This window comes from Schistocerca cancellata, chromosome 11 (assembly GCF_023864275.1).
Source record: "Schistocerca cancellata isolate TAMUIC-IGC-003103 chromosome 11, iqSchCanc2.1, whole genome shotgun sequence".
Lineage (NCBI taxonomy): Eukaryota > Metazoa > Arthropoda > Insecta > Orthoptera > Acrididae > Schistocerca > Schistocerca cancellata.
The window spans coordinates 12683057-12705038 of NC_064636.1; the positions used below are offsets into that span (position 1 = coordinate 12683057).

The window sequence follows — 21982 nt, forward strand, 5'->3', positions numbered from 1 at the left end:
GTTTCGAAAGTTTCACTTCCAGTTATGTTACGTGCTGTGGCTTTGGCTGTACTTTTTGAGCTGAGAAGGGAGGGAAACTTTACAGACTTCCTTCTGTATTGATTGATGTAGATACACCGTACGTATAAAAGGCTATTGAAATTCAGAGAAACAAAAACTAAAGAAAGCAAATGAATTACAAGAAAAACAAAAGTGATGGCAAATCACAAAAGTCAAATATGTACACAGGTTGAAAGATGAAGTTTTTATTTATATATGCATCATTCTGAACCCTTGACAGGGGTATACTCTACTTGCAGAATGTAGCAAGTATTACACGAGATAATAAAAGCACTCCACACTCTGAGAAAGAAACGTAAAACAAAAATATAAAAGTAACTGTACGTAAAAGAAAAATGAGAACATTTGAAGAAAAATCGTTAACACAGATTTTATGTCTCAACATGCTAATAATGTATGTCAATTTTTCAAATCATCTAGTAAAAAGTGATTTTGGAAGTCAGTTTCTGCACAACTTTCCTTTCCTCATGGCCTGCTTCTACTGCCTTGTGTTACTAAACCTTATATCTTATTTGCCTCCCTTAGAAGCAGATGAATTCTTGTTGCCAGGAAACTGAATTATTTTCTCCTGTACACTGTGGCAGGCTGGGAAAACACGGAAGTGGCTACATCAGAGAGCAACAATTCACCTGAGAGTAACATCTTGTTGTTTGCTTCTCAACTACACCTCTGCCTTTTGAAATACACACAAAACCTCACTTGGTGGCTCAATAAGTGAGGTCTCTGTAAAGGATTTTAGTTGTAAAAGCACGTTCACAGACATACAGACATTTTCTCTGGACGCTATTGGGCTCCCCTCGAAAAATTTGCAAAGTTCATGACGCTTCTTAGCTTGCCTAACAGTGTGACCACATAAATAGTAGAGGGACTGGTGCTCATCACCACACACAGCGTTACAAAGGGGGTCATCAACTTCCTCAGAACACTTATCCTCATCTTCACTTAGCGATTCCCCCATTAATTTTATTTTCATTATTATCTGTGACAGTAATAAAGATCAGAGAAAGAGCAATAACCCTCAGTGCCAATTTCTACTCTTGTGGTGCTGGTATGGGACTTTTGAACCTGACCATTGAAAACAGATTTTCTAAGGATCTTTTGTAAATCTACTCGACAGCAAAAATTTATATTTCTTCTCATTCAGGAATGTGTCCTAAAATTCCAAAATACTGGCAGTTATCAAAACTACGCCGGACTGAATTGGTTTCCAGGCACTGTTCAGGCCAATTTCCAAGTTTTTAAATAATCACAGAGTGTCCTAAAGATGACAGAGAGCCTCACTGTATGTTTGTTCATCAGAACAACTCAGAGCCACAACTGGAGCTCTGGATGTCATGAGGCAAGACCACTTACGAACGTCTTTACAAACCAAGCTGTGGTTAAAGCACTGACATGAGAACTGGGAAAAGATGGCCCTCTGTAATGGTAATCTATTATTTGTTTCCACCTTGAGGTAGACCCAGCATAAAAACTAATGCACGAGAAGCTGTAGTTGTTGCAAGGGCAAGATTTGATGGAGGTGTGTCGTATCATTACCAATGATGCAGCCATTGCTTCGATCATATTCGAATGATGGAGTCATACTAACTTCATCCATCACGAGAACACGGTGTTTCTCCCCTGGTAACAAGAGGGCAAGCTTGACTTTCAGGGAACTCATTAGCTCCTTCAGCACACCAGGTCTAAATTTTACATTCTGTAGCGAACATCTCACGGTTCTGTCTGAAGGAAATGGAAGTTTATTTTCCAGCAGTACTTTGTACCCTATACCACCACAAGTTAGTCTAACTTTCAGCCCTTACTGCAGTGTTTCCCCTTTGTTAATATTGCAAACTAATCTGCGCCGAATAAACCATGCACACCGGCGAGGAGGTTGTCTTTAGTAAAAGGCACAAAAGAAGAGAGGTTGAGTTTTCAGTTTAAAACTTCAATTTCAGCATGAAGCTGTTTTACTCCGTTCTTCAGGGTGGTGACTTCATCTTCTATTGGGTCCAAGTTCTCTGCAGGATTGATGCCATTGTGGTCACATTTGAAGGCTGTCCAGCCTCTGGAACACAAATTTGCAATATTACAATATTCAAAAATAAAAAGCATTTAACATTATAATATGTTTTTAAGTGGCCAGGGATTGTTTCTCAATATACTATCGTATGCGATTTAAGGATACATAAGGTGACAAAATGTTAGTTTCGAAGCACAGAAGCAAATTATGACAATCTGAGTGGTATTATTCCAGGTGTGCGCTTACTACTATGAAATGCAAAATTAATGCCATATACTAAAGTGAGTCTGGCGATATACAATCTGACTTTTGGAAAAGCATCATCCACACAATTCCGAAGACGGCAAGAGCTGACAAGTGCGAGAATTATTGCACAATCAGCTTAACAGCTCATGCATCGAAGCTGCTTACAAGAATAATATGCAGAAGAATGGAAAAGAAAACTGAGAATGCGCTAGGTGACGACCAGTTTGGCTTTAGGAAAAGTAAAGGGACGAGAGAGGCAATTCCGACGCTACGGCTAATAATGGAAGCAAGACTAAAGAAAAATCAAGACACTTTCATAGGATTTGTCGACCTGGAAAAGCATTCGACAATATAAAATGGTGCGAGCTGTTCGAGATTCTGAAAAAAGTAGGGGTAAGCTATAGGGAGAGACGGGTCATATACAATATGTACAACAACCAAGAGGGAATAATAAGAGTGGACGATCAAGAGCGAAGTGCTCGTATTAAGAAGGGTGTAAGACAAGGCTGTAGCCTTTCGCCCCTACTCTTCAATCTGTACATCGAGGAAGCAATGATGGAAATAAAAGAAAGGTTCAGGAGTGGAATTAAAATGCAAGGTGAAAGGATATCAATGATACGATTCGCTGATGACATTGCTATCCTGAGTGAAAGTGAAGAAGAATTAAATGATCTGCTGAATGGAATGAACAGTCTAATGAGTACACAGTATGGTTTGAGAGTAAATCTGAGAAAGACAAAGGTAATGAGAAGTAGTAGAAATGAGAACAGCGAGAAACTTAACATCAGGATTGATGGTCACGAAGTCAATGAAGTTAAGGAATTCTGCTACCTAGGCAGTAAAATAACCAATGACGGACGGAGCAAGGAGGACATCAAAAGCAGACTTGCTATGGCAAAAAAAGGCATTTTTGGCCAAGAGAAGTCTACTAGTATCAAATACCGGCCTTAATGTGAGGAAGATATTTCTGAGGATGTACGTCTGGAGTACAGCACTGTACGGTAGTGAAACATGGACTGTGGGAAAACCGGAACAGAAGAGAATCGAAGCATTTGAGATGTGGTGCTATAGACGAATGTTGAAAATTAGGTGGACTGATAAGGTAAGGAATGAGGAGGTTCTACGCAGAATCGGAGAGGAAAGGAATATGTGGAAAACACTGATAAGGAGAAGGGACAGGATGATAGGACATCTGCTAAGACATGAGGGAGTGACTTCCATGGTACTAGAGGGAGCTGTAGAAGGCAGAAACTGTAGAGGAAGACAGAGATTGGAATACGTCAAGCAAATAATTGAGGACGTAGATTGCAAGTGCTACTCTGAGATGAAGAGGTTAGCACAGGAAAGGAATTCGTGGCGGGCCGCATCAAACCAGTCAGTAGACTGATGACAAAAAAAAAAAAAAAAGTGAAATTGTAGATGACCAATTATACTGAATTCACAACAACACTTCAATCATAATAGAGCATGTGAGGCTTGAATATAAAAACTATACTAGCTGTGTGACCAGTTGTACTTTCTGATGTGGGTTGTAGTGGGGATTACAGTTAAGTGCAAGTAAACATTATTTGCAATAAATGATTTATCACGGCCAAACCTAACCACAAGATTAGATATCTTAGCACCTGTTGTGGCACATATTGCCAATAAACGCAAAACTCTGATTACAAAGTTTTAAAAACATGAATGACAAGGGGAAACTCTTAAGTAAACTTTAACCAGCTATGGTAACAAATCAAAGCTTCTATTTTCTCATTTAGGTATAATGTTTAACTGTACATTAGAAATACAGTATATACTGTATTCAGTGGCAAGCAGTAGAATGATATAGCAGAAAGGACTGAGGAAAGACATTACCGTTTCTTTCATCAGATACCAATACAAGTGGACTGTGTATGTAAGATATGTGGTCCTGTTCACTAAATTACCTTGTGGCAAAGTATTTTGTTCCCTCCATCAACAGACCCTGGACATGCCAGTTTGAAAAATATACAGCTGTTGTGAATGAAATATTTGAGTATGTTCCTGTACACAACTCAGGATTAAAATGAGAGTAGGAAACATAATTTCTGAAGATGAAACTCTGGGCCACGTATTTACTACAACTTTTAGAAAGGTATATGCTTATTGTACTCAACTGACAAAGTATTCCTATGACAAGTTCTACGATAGAAGTAAGCCTAGTGTCTGCAAGCACAATGTTGTAAAGGGAAATTTTGTGTGTCCTTCGGATTAAAGCAACTAATGTGAACTGTTAGCAGTCACACAGGATTTTCAGAGTGTCATCACAATTCAGCAGCAAGTGACAGCATGACATGTGTAAAAAGCTACTGATGCACTGAATGTTATTTTCCAGTTACCCGTAACCTCAGTACGTTTCTCTAGTAGGCCCACAGGTTTCCTCTCAGCAGTAGCTTTACGTACCACTGGTGGCTTACGGTGACAGAATATGGTTGGCACAGCATTTGGTTTAAGTTTTTCCACTCCATCAGCTCTGTTGGCTTCAAACTGGTCTGGAGTGAAGTGAGTCTGGTAAACAGAAACAGTACTATCAGCCAATTTAAATACAAACATTGTGATATAAAAATTTCAAAACTATTCATTATAGCAGTAGTTTATAATATGAAATATACGAATCAGCAATATCGATAGAACTGAGCACACACTACTCAACTACATGCAGTGCAAGAAGCTCAGAGGAACATGAATTAGGTACGGTAGCTGTACAGAAACACTGCAACATTGATCAGTCTCTCAGCTTCTACCTGCAAAGTAATTGAAAAAAATTTCATTTTACATGAGATAACTAACATCTTTCAGGCAATGTATTGTATATTCATTCAAGTTTATTTTTCATAAGATTCATATTTCCTGTGTAGGTTTAGGTTTGCTGTGTAACAACAAGTATTGTGTGATGCGCATATTGTAGGCCTACCTAGTATTGCCATCTGAGACTGCCGATTGTACAAGAAGCTGTATTAAAAGAAGTAATTAAAATATCCTGTACTGTTAAGATTGACGTTGCAATTCAGCTATGCTTTTCTTTTCATTTATTTCAATGATTGTTAAAACGGTAGACTTACACTGTTAAAAGCAAATAATAGGCAATTTGACAAAGAACATCACTATCACACCAATTATTTTCACGAAACTTACTGGAAACAATACATTGTTAATTCGTCTTTAAAAAACAGTTAGCCATAGTAGCTTAATTTTCGGAGGATGCAACAACGTACTCTAAAACATCCAAATGTTGCATTTTTCATCTTCAACAGTTAGGCCTACACACTGAATATGCAACAAAAAAACAACGTTTAGCTATTTCATCTTTTGTGCTGCAAAAAATACACCCTTACAGCAGTCTGTACATTACAGGTCTACTAGAAACGCACAATTTTCACTACTTTTGGCAAAAAAAAAGGCTTGAAATCGACATACCTTTTAAAAACAACGTTGGCGGCTTTAGGCTAACCACGTATAATGATGAACCAAATCTGATCGCGAAGTAAGTCAAAAAACAGCAAGTTTATTACACAGTGAGTCTTAAGCCCTAAGATGATTTGTGCTAATCAATACAAACTGTGCTTACTGCACACCAGCTAGAGTCTCTTGTGGGTTGCCAGTTGGTTCTGCTGATTTTCATCAGGTTCTGCTGAGTTTCATCAGCCATATTCTCCTCCTTGTCGCATCTCTCCCTTCCGAAGGAATCCTGTACAGTTCTCCTCCCTTTTCGCCTCGAAACAAACAGCCGAAAGCACAGCACTGAGGCATTATTCTACTTAAAACTCCGAAAATACACAACACGTCCCATGCTTCACACACAATCGCCCGCTCTTCCTGTGAGTGGACATGTGGCTGCTCCTTCACCAAGGTCCGAGCAGGCACACGGGGGGAGGGGTTTATTAGTTATTGGGAGCTCCAACGTTAGGCGGGTGATGGAGCCCCTTAGGGAAATAGCGGGAAGGTCGGGGAAGAAGGCCAGTGTTCACTCTGTCTGCTTGCCGGGGGTCTCATCCGAGATGTGGAGGAGGCCCTGCCGGTGGCGATAGAGAGCACTGGGTGCACCCGACTGCAAATTGTTGCTCATGTCGGCACCAATGACTCCTGCCGCCTGGGTTCAGAGGTCATCCTCAGTTCGTCCAGGCGGTTGGCGGAATTGGTGAAGGCGGAAAGCCTCGCTCGCGGGGTGGAATCAGAGCTAAGTATTTGTAGTATCGTTCCCAGAACCGATCGCGGTCCTCTGGTTTGGAGCCGAGTGGAAGGCTTAAACCAGAGGCTCAGATGATTCTGCGGAGATCTGGGGTGCAAATTTCTAGACCTCCGCTATCGGGTGGAGAAATGTAGGGTTCCCCTGAATAGGTCAGGCGTGCGCTACACGCCGGAAGCGGCTACAAGGGTAGCGGAGTACGTGTGGAGTGCACATGGGGGTTTTTTAGGTTAGAGAATTCCCTCCCTAGGCCCGACAAGACGCCTCCTGAAACGTGGCAAGGCAGGAGTAGGCAAAATGCAACAGGGAATAACAATATTAATGTGCTAATAGTAAACTGCAGGAGCGTCTATAGAAAGGTCCCAGAACTGCTCTCATTAATAAACGGTCACAACACCCATATAGTACTAGGGACAGAAAGTTGGCTGAAACCAGACGTAAACAGTAATGAAATCCTGAACTCAGATTGGAATATATACCGCAGAGACAGGCTTGACAGTGAAGGGGGAGGCGTGTTTATAGCGACAAGAAGTGCAATAGTATCGAAGGAAATTGACGGAGATCCGAAATGTGAAATGATTTGGGTGAAGGTCACGGGATGGTAATTGGATGTCTCTATAGGCCCCCTGGCTCAACAGCTGCTGTGGCTGAGCACCTGAAGGATAATTTGCAAAATATTTCGAGTAGATTTCCCCACCATTTTATAGTTCTGGGTGGAGATTTTAATTTGCCAGATGTGGACAGGGAGACTCAAACATTCATAACGGGTGGCAGGGACAAAGAATCCAGTGAAATTTTTTTAAGTGCTTTATCTGAAAACTACCTTGAGCAGTTAAACAGAGAACCGACTCGTGGCGATAACGTATTAGACCTTCTGGTGACAAACAGACCCGAACTATTTGAAAAAGTTAACGCAGAACAGGGAATCAGCGATCATAAAGCGGTTACAGCATCGATGATTTCAGCCATAAATAGAAATATTAAGAAGGGTACGAAGATTTTTCTGTTTAGAAAAAGTGACAAAAAGCAGATTTCAGAGTACCTGTTGGCTCAACACAAAAGTTTTGTCTCAAGCACAGATAGTGTTGAGGATCAGTGGACAAAATTCAAAACCATCGTACATTATGCGTTAGATGAGTACGTGCCAAGCAAGATCGTAAGAGATGGAAGAGGGCCACCGTGGTACAACAACAGAGTTAGAAAACTGCTGCGGAAGCAAAGGGAACTTCACAGCAAACATAAACATAGCCAAAGCCTTGCCGACAAAAAAAAAAAAAATTACGCGAAGCGAAATGTAGTGTGAGGAGGGCTATGCGAGAGGCGTTCAATGAATTCGAAAGTAAAGTTCTACGTACTGACTTGGCAGAAAATCCTAAGAAATTTTGGCCTTATGTCAAAGCAGTAGGTGGATCAAAACAAAATGTCCAGACACTCTGTGACCAAAACGGTACTGAAACAGAGGATGACAGACTAAAGGCCGAAATACTAAATGTCTTTTTCCAAAGCTGTTTCACAGAGGAAGACTGCACTGTAGTTCCTTCTCTAGATTGTCGTACAGATGACAAAATGGTAGATATCGAAATAGACGACAGAGGGATAGAGAAACAATCAAAATCGCTCAAAAGAGGAAAGGCCGCTGGACCTGATGGGATACCAGTTCGATTTTACACACAGTACGCGAAGGAACTTGCCCCCCTTCTTGCAGCGGTGTACCGTATGTCTCTAGAAGAGCGCAGCGTTCCAAAGGATTGGAAAAGGGCACAGGTCATCCCCGTTTTCAAGAAGGGACGTCGAACAGATGTGCAGAACTATAGACCTATATCTCTAACGTCGATCAGTTGTAGAATTTTGGAACACGTATTGTGTTCGAGTATAATGACTTTTCTGGAGACTAGAAATCTACTCTGTAGGAATCAGCACGGGTTTCGAAAAAGACGGTCGTGTGAAACCCAGCTCGCGCTATTCGTCCACGAGACTCAGAGGGCCATAGACACGGGTTCCCAGGTAGATGCCGTGTTTCTCGGCTTCCGCAAGGCGTTCGATACAGTTCCCCACAGTCGTTTAATGAACAAAGTAAGAGCATATGGACTATCAGACCAATTGTGTGATTGGATTGAGGAGTTCCTAGACAACAGGACGCAGCATGTCATTCTCAATGGAGAGAAGTCTTCCGAAGTAAGAGTGATTTCAGGTGTGCCGCAGGGGAGTGTCATAGGACCGTTGCTATTCACAATATACATAAATGACCTGGTGGATGACATCGGAAGTTCACTGAGGCTTTTTGCAGATGATGCTGTGGTGTATCGAGAGGTTGTAACAATGGAAAATTGTACTGAAATGCAGGAGGATCTGCAGCGAATTGACACATGGTGCAGGGAATGGCAATTGAATCTCAATGTAGATAAGTGTAATGTGCTGTGAATACACAGAAAGATAGATCCCTTATCATTTAGCTACAAAATAGCAGGTCAGCAACTGGAAGCAGTTAATACCATAAATTATCTGGGAGTACGCATTAGGAGTGATTTAAAATGGAATGACCATATAATGTTGATCGTCGGTAAAGCAGATGCCAGACTGAAATTCATTGGAAGAATCCTAAGGAAATGCAATCCGAAAACAAAGGAAGTAGGTTACAGTACGCTTGTTCGCCCACTGCTTGAATACTGCTCAGCAGTGTGGGATCCATACCAGATAGGGTCGATAGAAGATATAGAGAAGATCCAACGGAGAGCAGCGCGCTTCGTTACAGGATCGTTTAGTAATTGCGAAAGCGTTACGGAGATGATAGATAAACTCCAGTGGAAGACTCTGCAGGAGAGACGCTCAGTAGCTCGGTACGGTCTTTTGTTAAAGTTTCGAGAACATACCTTCACCGAGGAGTCGAGCAGTATATTGCTCCCTCCTACGTATATCTCACGAAGAGACCGTGAGGATAAAATCAGAGAGATTAGAGCCCACACAGAAGCATACCGACAATCCTTCTTTCCACGAACAATACGAGACTGGAATAGAAGGGAGAACCGATAGAGGTACTCAAGGTACCCTCCGCCACACACCGTCAGGTGGCTTGAGGAGTATGGATGTAGATGTAGAATGCTCGGGCCGACGATGGCTTCTAATGTCACGTGATGCGGTCTCTGCCAATCCTGAGCTGCAAACGGCGACCAATGCAGGGATGTAGGACGGCCGTGCTTTCCTTTATACAGAGCTTTACTACTTCTGTAAACATGCCACAAATGCAGAGCAGCAAAGTGGAGTGCACCTAAACTCACCTTGCTGCCAACTTCGGACTTTCTAGCAAAACGACTTCCTCGTGGAAGAACAAATAGGTATGTTTTAAACCCTCAACTATACGAGCAGGTGGATCGGTGAAGTTTCACAAATCGGAAGATGGTATGAGACTTGTAGGTGGGACAGATTCTGTAAGGATTCAATGTTCACATTTTGCATTATAAACAACACACGTATATCCCACAGCAACCTCGAAATAAATTCTCGAACTTGCACAGTTAGGTGCTAATCATTTTCAACTGTTTGTGCCGGCTGTATGCTACCATCAGAACACGAATTTCTATAAGAGTGTCAGGTAACTCTAAATATCAAGGCAACTTCATTAACTCTATTGAACGTAATCCCAGTTTATCAGTTACTATTTTCAAATTACTAAAACGGTTTTTGCCCCTACATTTTGTATAAGTTAACTGCATGCATGTACTGTTCAGACATTTATGTACCATTTAGATTGCGGATTCTTTGTGGCATTCCGAAATAAGTGTCTCGCATGTAGTACATGTCGATATGCATTCTGGCATCCGGCCGTTGGTGAGTGTATGTATACAGTAGGCTTGTAACACATAACTGAGATATTTTGTGATCTTAATTCGAGATGGAAGTGTCCGTAAAAGTAGTGAAGATGGGAACAGCATTTCATCCAGAAATGTCATCCAACCTTGCTATGTGACTCAGCATTTATTGTGTCAAAGTGAAAACTTCATATGCCTCTTCACTTCTGGTGCCACAGTATCTTTATTTCTCAGATAAGTTTCCATATTTTCATAGCTATCTTTTGACCTATTAAGTGAAACAACCTGTAACTCATAGCAGTAAGACTGAGCAGTGATTTTAATAATCGCCAGCAGTAGGAATGTAAAGATTACTCGATTCAATTAATCTTCTCCACCTCTTTGTTTATTGCTGTTTGGATATTTCAGACTACACATAATTTATAGAAATGCAATTTTTCCATCTGCTAGTACTGCTGCAGCTCCGAGTTATAGAATGATAGCTATCAGAATTTCATGTGTGCATTTATTGACATGGAGATAATAGGTAATTAATTTTTTGTCTACATCACCCAGAACACCGAACAGGCTACTATGTCTAAATCGTACCGAGTGAGGAGGAGCAGTGGCTGGAACACTGGAATCTTATTCAGAAGACAACGGTTCAGAGCCACGTCCAGCCATCCTGATTTATCATTCCCCTAAATCACTTCAGCAAAATGCTGGGATAGTTCCTTTCAAAATGCGTGGCCTTATTTCCTTCACCATCTTTTGCTAATCTGAGCTTTTAGTCCATCAATAGAGACTCCATTGTTGACTTCTGGGCGAATCAGACTGAACAGTGGAAAAGCTATTGTCACCACAAACCACGTGGAACTGGGAGGATATGCTACACCCTGGTCTTCGACATCAACAAAATAGAACAAGACTGAAGTCGGCTATTTTAGTGCAGTGCAATTACTTGACGCTACCCTGAAACAAAACGATAAAGGTGTTGTTGTCGGCAGTTTCATAAAATATCTGACAACATTTTTTGAAAGCACTTAAAAGGCACAGAGTAAGAACACTGTAGCATATCAATAAATTTGGTATATGTTACATGTGCGCACGCTATTTAAAGAAATATTAATTTCTATCCTGGAAAGAAACTAAATCCTCATTACTTCCTGCGAGAACTGAATGTGTACGTTTTCACGACTCTTGACTGTGTTCGAAATGACTGCTGTCAGCGACTGTAATTGTGTAGCTCTGTACTCGCTCCCCCACGAACCACGGACCTTGCCGTCAGTGGGAAGGCTCGAATGGCTCAGTGATACAGATAGCGGTACCGCAGGTGCAACCACAACCGAGGGGTATCTGTTGAGAGGCCAGACAAACGTGTGGTTCCTGAAGAGGGGCAGCAGCCTTTTCAGTAGTTTCAGGGCCAACAGTCTGGATGATTGACTGAACCAGCCTTGTGACATCAAGCTAAATGGCCTTGCTGTGCTTGTACTGCAAACAGCTGAAAGCAAAGGGTAACTACAACTGTAAGTTTTCCTCAGGGCATGCAGCTTTACTGTATGGTTAAATAACGATGGTGTCCTCTTGGTTAAAATATTATAGATGCAAAATATTTCCTCATCTGGATCTCCGGACAGGGACTACTCAGGAAGGTGTCAGTATCAGGAGAAACAAAACTGGGGTTCTACATTTAGGAGCGTTGAATGTCAGATCCCTGAATTGGGCAGATACGTTAGAAAATTTGAAAAGGGAAATGGATGGGTTGAAGTTACATATAGTGGAAATTAGTGAAGTTCGGTGGCACAAGAAACAGGTCTTCTGGTGATGTGAATACAGGGTTATAAATACAAAATCAAATAGGGGTAATGCAGCAGTAGGTTTAATAATGAATAAAAAAATTGGAACGTGGATAAGCTACTACAAACAGTATAGTGAAGGTCTACCACAGTAGAACAAGTTTATATGCCAACTAGCTCTGCAGATGAAGCGATTGAAGAAATCTAGCACAAGCGGAAAGAAATTACTCAGACAGTTAAGGGAGACCAAAATTTTATAGTCCATGGGGACTGGAATATGGTAGAAGGCAAAGGAAGCGAAGGAAATGTAGTAGGTGAATATGGATTGTGGCTAAGAAATGAAAGAGGAAGCCACCTGGTAGAATTTTGTACAGAGCATTACTTAGTCATTGCTAACACTTGGTTTAATCATGGAAGAAGGCTGTCCATGTTGAAGAGAGTTGGTGACACTGGAAGGTTTCAGATTGATTATGTAACGGTAAAGCAGATTTGGGAACCAGGATTTAAATTGTACGACATTTCCAGGGGCAGATGTGGACTCTGACCACAATTTAATGGTTATGAACTATAGGTTAAAACTACAAAAACTGCAAAAGGTAGGAATTTAAGGAAGTGGGACCTGGATAAACTGAAAGAACCAGACGTTGTAGAGACTTTGAGAGACAGCATTAGAGAACAATTGACAAGAACACAAGAAAGGAATACAGTAGATGAAGAATGGGTGGCTCAGAGATGAAATAGCATAGCAAGCAGAGAATCAAGTAGGTTGAAATATGAGGGCTAGTAGAAATCTTGGGGTAACACAAGAAATATTGAATTTAACTGATGAAAGGAGAAAATATAAAAATTCAGCAAATGAAGCAGGCAAAAAGGAACACAAACATTTCAAAAATGAGATCAACAGTGCAACACTGCTAAGCAAGAATGGCTAGAGGACAACTGTAAGGCCGTAGAAGCATAAATCAATGGTGATAAGATGGATGTCACCTACGGGAAAATTAAAGAGGCTTTTGGAGAAAACAGAACCACTTGTATGAATGTCAAGAGCTCAGATGGAAAATTAGTTCTAGGCAAAGAAGGGGAAGGTGGAAGGAGTATAGAGGGTCTGTACAAGGGCGATGTACTTTAGGGCAGTATTATGGAAATGGGAAAGGGCATAGATGAAGATGAGAAGGCAGATACGATACTGTGTGAAGAGGTCGACATAGCACTGAAAGACGCAAGTCCAAACATGGTCCCGGGAGTAGACAAAATTCCATTAGAACTACTGACGGCCTTGGGAGAGCCAGCCATGACAAAACTCTTTCACCTCGTGGGCAAGATTTATGACACACCCGAAATACCCTCAGACATCAAGGAGAAAATAATAATTCCAATTCCAAAGAAAGCAGGTGCTCACAGGTGTGAAAATATCAAACTATCAGTTTAATAAGACACTGTTGCAAAACAGACGTAGGGGAAAACTGAAGAAGATGACCTCAGAGAAAATCAGTTTGGATTCTGTAGAAATGTAGGAACATGCAAGCCATTGCTGATCCTACGACTTATCTTAGAAGCTAGGTCAAGAAAAAGCAAACCTACGTTTATAGCAACTGTAGACTCAGAGGAAGCTTTTGGCAATGTTGACTGGAACATGTTCCTTCATATTCTGAAGGTGGCAGGCATAAGATACAGGAAGCATAAGGCTATTTACAAATTTTACTTAAACAGGATGGCAGTTACAAGAGTCAAGGGGCACAAATGGGAAGCAGTGATTGGGAAGCAAGTGTGACAGTGTTGTAGCCGATCTTCAATGTAATTGAATCTGTACATTGTGAAAGCAGTAAAGGAAACAAAAGAAAAATTTAGAGAAGACATTAAAATACAGTGAAAAGAAATAAAAAACTTGAGGTTTGCCGATGACATTGCAATTTTGGCAAAGACTCAAAGAACTTGTAAGAACAGTTGAAGGGAATGGACTGTGTCTTGAAACGAGGATATGAGATAAACATCAACAAAAGCACAACGAGGAAAATGGAATGTAATGGAATTAAATCAGGTGATGCTGAGGTAATTAGATTAGATGACACACTTAAAGGAGTAGAGGAGTTTTGCTGTTTGGGCAGCAGAATAATGATGATCAAAGTAGAGAGGATATAAAATCAGAACATGATAATTCTGTGTACACCATATCTCAAAGTCTTCGGACTGGCCAGATTTTTTGTGAGATGGTAGTACAGAAGTGGTGGTGGTGGTGGCAGCGGTGGTATCATCAACCGCAGTTGATGATACCAAAACCCCAACATCTACAGCTAAAACTACAAAAATTGGAATCAATCATTTCCCTCACGTCAACCACAACTATTGATACCAAAAAACCAATGCCTACAACTACAAAAACTAAAACCAAAACCAAAAGCACAATACCTCAAAAATCTAAGTATCAAACATCTCTACATAAATTAAAACACATTCAACACACTACGAATACACAAAACATCACAACTCGTAAAGAGCAGACAAAAAAATAAAAAAATTACTTACAACATGCACGCACACACACATCATGTCCATACCTAATAACAAAAGCCACACAATAACTTAAACATCTTACCGCACCACAAACAGCAAACCAAAAACGCCTAACGAAAATGCCAAACACACAAACAAAAAAAATTAATTGATAACACAGTGAAAAATCTTCGAAACCTTACATCGTGAACTACAAACACTGCCAACGACTTCACACACCTTCCACCACACCCACCGCCAAACGCAACAAGACGACACCGACACAAACACAACCGACACAAACACAACCGACACAAACACAACCGACACAAACACAACCGACACAAACACAACCGACACAAACACAACCGACACAAACACAACCGACACAAACACAACCGACACAAACACAACCGACACAAACACAACCGACACAAACACAACCGACACAAACACAACCGACACAAACACAACCGACACAAACACAACCGACACAAACACAACCGACACAAACACAACCGACACAAACACAACCGACACAAACACAACCGACACAAACACTGCGCTGTAATGACTCTGCACACAGCCACACCCTTATGCCAGCGATCAAACCAGGTGCCGATGCTTCCACTCAGCCTCGAAAGCAGGATGTGTGATAATTAAATTGCTAAAATTTTACATAAGTAACAAATTGGTTTGGGGATCCAGAGATGGAGGATGAAAGGAGTGACAGAAGAAGAGCGGAATTTTGGTTATGCCAGAGCTAAACGTTTGTCAGGTTACCATCTGTTGCATGTTATAACCAACTAGGTTGTGATGAGGGCCAAACTGTTCTGTCATTTTAACTGGATCTAATGAGTGAAATACTCATTTAGAAAATACCAATGAAACACACAAATTACTAAATTTGTGGTAAATATTAGGTGGTATATGAGAGAGAGAGAGAGACAGAGAGAGAGAGAGAGAGAGAGAGAGAGAGAGAGAGAGAGAGAGAGAATATAACGAAGATGACAGATGTCGTCGTATATGTTGTTAATTGGGATAGAGTCAGTCTGTTTTCTTAGGTACTTCTGGGTCTGCAGTGTTTGAAGGGTGCCCGATTTTCTGCCCAATATTGTGGTGTGTGTTGAATTATATGTTTATGTCTTTTTCCTATTAAGACATTGGCAGTCTGACATGGTGCTGCATGGGAGATCTTATTTTATGTTTGTTTTTTTTGTGCTGTGATTCTTTTGCAATCATTTGAGTTTTTCAGGGGCTCTACTACACCAGTGATTTATTATTTCAATTTCTTTTTTACATATATCTTCAGAGTGCTGTAGTTGGATTGCTGTTCCTGCTGACAACATACCAGAATGCTGCGATTTTCAGGCTGTGGGATGACGAAAGGAGTTGTGGGTGTTGTAGATTTACAATAAATTTCAGTCTGATTTCTATTATTCATTATTCTAATGGTCAGGTCTAGTAAGTTTACAATGTCACCTACTTGGGTCTCAGCTGTGAAATTTATACTTTCATGGGAGGTGCTGAATAATTAGGTAACTCATTGCCAGCTTATTGTGACGTATATGACACAGAAAGGAGCCTGCGACCACTTGAGGCATTACGTTTTAGTTATTTTATTTTGCACATTTGGATTTATGTTCAGGTTTTAGTCAGTGACCTCCACACGGATGAGTTCTAAATAGTGATTTGTTACTTCACATGGAGTTACTCAAGTTACCCTAGAATCCTAACACAAGACATACCTCGTATTAATACAAATAAATCCAACTGATGACTGAAATATTTGTCTGGACTATAGCGTGATGTGGAAGTGAAACATGGACAATAAGCAGCATAGACAAGAGGAGAATAGTAGCTGTTTAAATGTAGTGCTGCAGAAGAATGCTGAAGATTAGACGGGTAGACACTCACCAATGAGGAGGTATTTGCATTTGAACAAAATCCCACACATACAATATTGTTTTCTATTACCAGCTTGATGTTCATGAAGATCTGCCAACTCTGACCAGCAACATGTCTCATTCCAGTTCAATAGTGTGGCGGATCCCAAAACTATTCGCTACAAATGAAATAAAAACAATGAGGGATAGATGTGGCACTTCTACACTATAACAATTAGTTTATCACTTGCAGACCCACAAATAGAATTATCCCGTGAAAATTATGGAGGAGGTCATAATCGATAAAGAGGTATATAATTTCGGTGGAGAAAAATTTATGGCACCACCTGTCTAAAAGTACAATCAGGGTAACAGGAAATATCATGAGGCATAAAGTAACAGTTAATTGGATAACGGAGGGGAGTGTTGGCAGTAAAAATTTTGTAGAGAGACAAAGCCTCAAATGCAGTAGGTAGGTTGACACGTATGTAGGTTGCAGCAGTTATTCAGACATGAAGAGGCTTGTACATGAGAGACTAGATCGGAGATACGTACGAAACCAGTCTCGAGGGTCACGACCACAACAACATCCGTGCAGCAGTTATGACGCTACGAAAAGCAGTCAGACTGATCACAGGCAAGAAAACCTGCAAGCTGGCTGACCCTCTTGGAATTCCAACCATGTGTTTGTTCTTGTCCAGTTTGTGTCTTATTTTCCTTTTCTGATCATCAGTCAGGAGTCAGTCAGCCTTTGAGGCCACTAAATTCACATACATCTACTATGCCTCAAAAAACTTCAACAGCTGTTACATTCCTTCAAATAACAAAGCTTATACAGAAGTCACAAATGCACAAAGCCACTGAGAGAGGATCAGAGAGTCTAGAATGATTTTTGGACTTGGTTAACTTAAGTAGTTATAACAAGTTACAGCAGAGTACGGAAGCTGATGTGGAAGAAATAGAAGCAGTAACAGCGCACTCTAATGCGGAGGTTTTGCAGTGCCACAGCCAGCCGTGAGTAAACGCAGCTGTCAGCCGCGTCATCGGGGTGCTGAGTGAACTGCTGTCGACTGGAACAATGTCTCGTGTGTGACGTTACTGTCGCTCCAATTGGCAGAAGTGGATACACTAATCACAGCATGCATCTGAATAGTGTGACGCGTAGAGAGTGAAAATAGACGAGCATCGGGTCGACAGAAGCGTCTGATCCCACGCGTCGGTTTTGACCCGTGACATAACATAAGGGTGTTGTCGTGTGTGACATCATGGAGTTTGGTTTGTGACTTTGGCGTGTTTGTAGATGTCGTCGTGTTGTGGTTTGCTGTGCTCTCTGGTGGTATGTTCAGGGTTTTCATTTGTGTGCTGTAATGGGCTCAGTTCGCTTTTGCTTATTATCCAGAATTGTTCGAGTGTAGGCTATGTTTGTAGTGGAATTCGTTTCAGTGAGTTAACGATTTTACGTGAAGGTTAATTTAGTGTTGTTCGCTGTACGTCGTGTGGTAATTTTAGTAAAAGTAATCGGTTGTTGTTTTTGTTCAGGAATGGATATGAGGGGTAAAATTAACAGTGCGCAGGTCAATGGAAGTGTTCGATCCTAATGTATGGCTGTGTATGTTGGTATTGGTATCGGGAGATGTTTTTGAGTTATATAGGCCAAGGGAAGTGTTTGATCCTAATTTATGGGATCGGGAGCTGCTGTTGAGCTATATAGGTCAAGGGAAGTGTCCGATTCCAGATGATTTTGTGGTTAGTGGTATTTGGAGAGTTTTGTGATGTCGGTTTTTTTTTGTCGTTTTGTGTGGTTTTGTATGGAGGTGGATCCCTAAATTTGTTTATATTTCGTTTGCCCCTACCCAAAAGCACCCCATTTCCCGCGCTTGTCCCGTTAGTGTCATTTAGGCCTTTTGTGGAAACTGTGTGTGTTTGTTTTTCGATGTATTTTCGTCCTCATAATGTGTACGCAACGACTTTATATGCACCATATTGGTATCGTGGTTTATGGTCGTTTCCGCCATATTTGTGACGTCATGGGTCAAAGTAGACGGGTGGGATCGGACGATTCCGTATTTCCCGAGCATCTTACAGGAAGCGTAATGCAACACATCTTTTGGTTAGAATCGGATTACAGACAGTCAGCTTTGACAGGAAGTAGAACTGCAGTGCACCATAAAATATGGTACAGTTTGCACCTAAGTTAAACGTTTGTTCTGTCAAAACATTAGGATGCTCCGTGGAGAGGTAGATGAGCTTTTTTATGTCTAGGTGTGCGAAATTCTGATGTGTGACCCTTTGTGCCTCTCTCAACACCGTGAACTCACAGTGGTGGAGAAGTTAAATATAATGGATTACATGCATTATGTATGTGTACAGTTAACTTCAAAGGAGAAGGAGTTGCAATACAAAAGCAAAAATATAGAAAGAAACAATGTTTGTGTAGACTGGAATGTAAAAGCTTGTTAGTTATTACTGCAGAATAAAACACATCTAATTATAACACTCTTCAGGGGTCTACAAGACTTCCCGTGATTTTGGAGAAGTGTAGATGCATTACTGAGCTATCTCTCAAATAAGCTGAATCAGTTGGTAGTTTGTGAGGACCTGAATGCACATTTCTTAGAAGATAGTGAGAGGTAAAAAGTACTAGAATCAAAGAAGTCCACGGTATTTCCAGAAATATGCATATCATGATGAATTAATAATGCAGACATCTTTTACATATTTCCGCACATTAACGTATTATGGAAATATCGCAACCTAAATTTAGTAGCAAACAGGTGAACTATTCAGACATCAATTATCTACTGAATGTGCTCCATGTTAATGGTTTTAAGTTTCACAAGCATTTCTGGAGCTATTAATGATCCATCACCACTCATTTTCATGGTTATCTGTACGGGGCTGGATGAAAATATTTTATACCTTTTGTCCCACTTAAAATTTACAGTACAATAATAACTGATTTTTGTTTAAATAGTTAGCGAAACTAGTTTTTCCCCCCACAGCATATGGCAGGTAAATCTGTTCACGTCTGCAATTAGAATATCAGGCTTGTGGCCCAGAATGTTTAACATCCTGTTAATGAAACCATAAATCATAAGTGTTCCTATAGTATTTGAGGCAGTTGTCATTCAGCAGCAAAAGATAATTTAACAAGATGTGTAGGTTACTTAAGTTATTTAAGTTATAAAACTAAAATTTTTCTATTTTACATGTTTCCTAGGGGCATATTTCAAAAACATCTTCCTCTCTGCAATGGCCTTGCGTACCTATAGTGGTTCACATTGACAAAAAGAGGTTGGGGGCAGCACTGGTTTAAGTATCACAAATCCATCTGTTCCGCAGTTTTAAATGGCTCTGGAATAATGTGATTTGATTTATCGGTGAAATTATAATTGGCTGATCTCATTACGTATGCTGTGTATTAAAGGTGCAAAAAATTAGTAACTGTCTGTTACAATTATATTTAAAAATGAAAAAGATGTTCATCTGCAAAACAACACAAGTGTAGAAATATTACTGATAATGACAACACACACGTTCGAGTAATACACAATAATACCTTCTCATCTGTGGCATTCCACTTACAGAATTGCTTGTAAGCAATTTAATTTTTAATTTAAAAACTTAGCATCTCCTCTTTAGTAACATTCACTCCTTGGTACGTAATTTCCGTTCGGTTTAATGTATCGCAATATTTTACACACATGCTGAAGCTGTAGTTGCACTTGAGATTGTTTACTGCAGTAACATCTTACACAAAGAGTAGTAAAATAACGAGAAATTAAATCAATTATGCTATCCTCATTCCGTTTGCTTTCCTTTTGCGTTTGTCTTGTTTCGTTTTGAAACGTCACGTCCCGTGTCGATAAATTGAACACAAGTAAAAAAAAAAAAATAAAGTAAAATTAGAAAACCATGCTTCAGGATTTGCACACCACTAATTGAAACGCGACTGTCTTGGGGCTCAGTTATGACATTTTTCTGTTTCCAACAACTCTACACTTGTGAAAGCACCGATACTGCACGTCTGAATTTAACCTCAACAATCTACTACTAATTACGTCAAGAGCTTCAATAAGTTAAAATACTGCAGGTCTCTGCTATGTGATATACTCGTTGCGGAATCCTACATTTTCTAATCCACGTTAATGCGTGAAAATTGCACTTACTTGACACACCGCAGTTGCTTTTGTATTCTGCCAGTTTGCTCTGCAGAAGTTCATCAGTCGTATTATTCTTCTTGCTGCATCCCTCTCTTCTTCTCTTTGTAAGTACAACTAAAAGCACAACATTGCTGGTTTATTCAAGACGAAAATACCCAATATTTCCTATTTTAAACGGACATGTCACGAATTACAGTCAACTGTAACCTGCGCTGATGTAAATACGGCCATCCGTACTTCCGCACTGAAGGCAGCGACTCGACCTGCCATCTGTCTGCGGCAGTTGGTACTGCGGCCAGAAACTCCTGCCCTCTCGCGCCTCTCCGGTGCACTACGTGCAGCCGGCCAAGTGTTTTTTCCGCCATTACACCTCGTGCCGTCTTCTCCAGCCTTAGTCGCGCAACGTACTGAATTCGGAAGATTAACTTATCATAAGACCAATTAAAAGATGTTCATTCTTAGAACTGTTTCCCAAATCAATTACATATCAAAATGTGATTAAGATTCAAATAGAGCAACTCTACAGTTATGCTACAAGCAAACAAACAAAACTCATTTAACCTAAGGATGAGTTTTGTTCATTTGTGGGAATTGAAGATAATGATTATCGACTGAATGCGCAAGGACTGAAATAATTAGGAGAGTGAAAATAATCTGTCCTACTCGGCAGTGTTTCGAACACAAAGCGAGTATACTGAGCCTCCGATTTGTGCGAAAAAGGAAGCACTACGATTTCCAAATGTGTGTGAAATCTTATGGGACTTAACGGCTAAGGTCATGAGTCCCCAAGTTTACACACTACTTAACCTAAATTATCCTAAGGACAAGCACGCACACCCATGCCCGAGTCGGGACTCGAACCTCCGCCGAGATCAGCCGCACAGTCCAGCGCCTCAGACTGTACGATTACCAGTTATGTATGAGATATGCCGGTGAACGTTAACTGCTGCGATAGCTATTCAGCAGCTGAAGGTTGGTCTCTTAGCAATGTGGAGGTGCGTACAGCGAGCTGATGTATTGGTACAGAGAACAACTGGAATGATGCAGAGCAGCAAACCCTATGTCACATTCCCGAAACACTACTGGCCATGGCACACCCCATCATGGAACAAATAGCAGGTACAACACAGAGTGTGGTTCCATCAACCACACCTTACAAAAATTGAATGGTAGAAATTATGCTGATCTATGTCACTAAATTTGCGATGACCAGATATGTAGAATACATGACCAAACTTGTACCTGGGTATGAAAAATTCTCGCCACTAACATAATACAGATAGGGGCAGGTACAACAATTTTATTAGTAAAAAAGCTATTTGTAAACATTTGGTTCGCGAAGCAGTT

The 21982-nt window shown here is 40.6% G+C and overlaps 1 protein-coding gene across 1 annotated transcript; it reads right to left on the reverse strand.

The window, feature by feature from the left end:
• Positions 1-224: 224 nt before the first annotated feature.
• Positions 225-20895, reverse strand: LOC126108758 (peroxynitrite isomerase THAP4-like). Its single transcript, XM_049914106.1, has 3 exons — positions 20642-20895; positions 4669-4837; positions 225-2107 (listed from the first exon to the last, which is right to left on the reverse strand). The coding sequence occupies exons 1-3, from the start codon at positions 20693-20695 to the stop codon at positions 2043-2045; spliced, it is 288 nt and encodes a 95-aa protein (XP_049770063.1). The 5' UTR covers positions 20696-20895; the 3' UTR covers positions 225-2042.
• Between the last annotated feature and the right edge of the window lie 1087 nt (positions 20896-21982).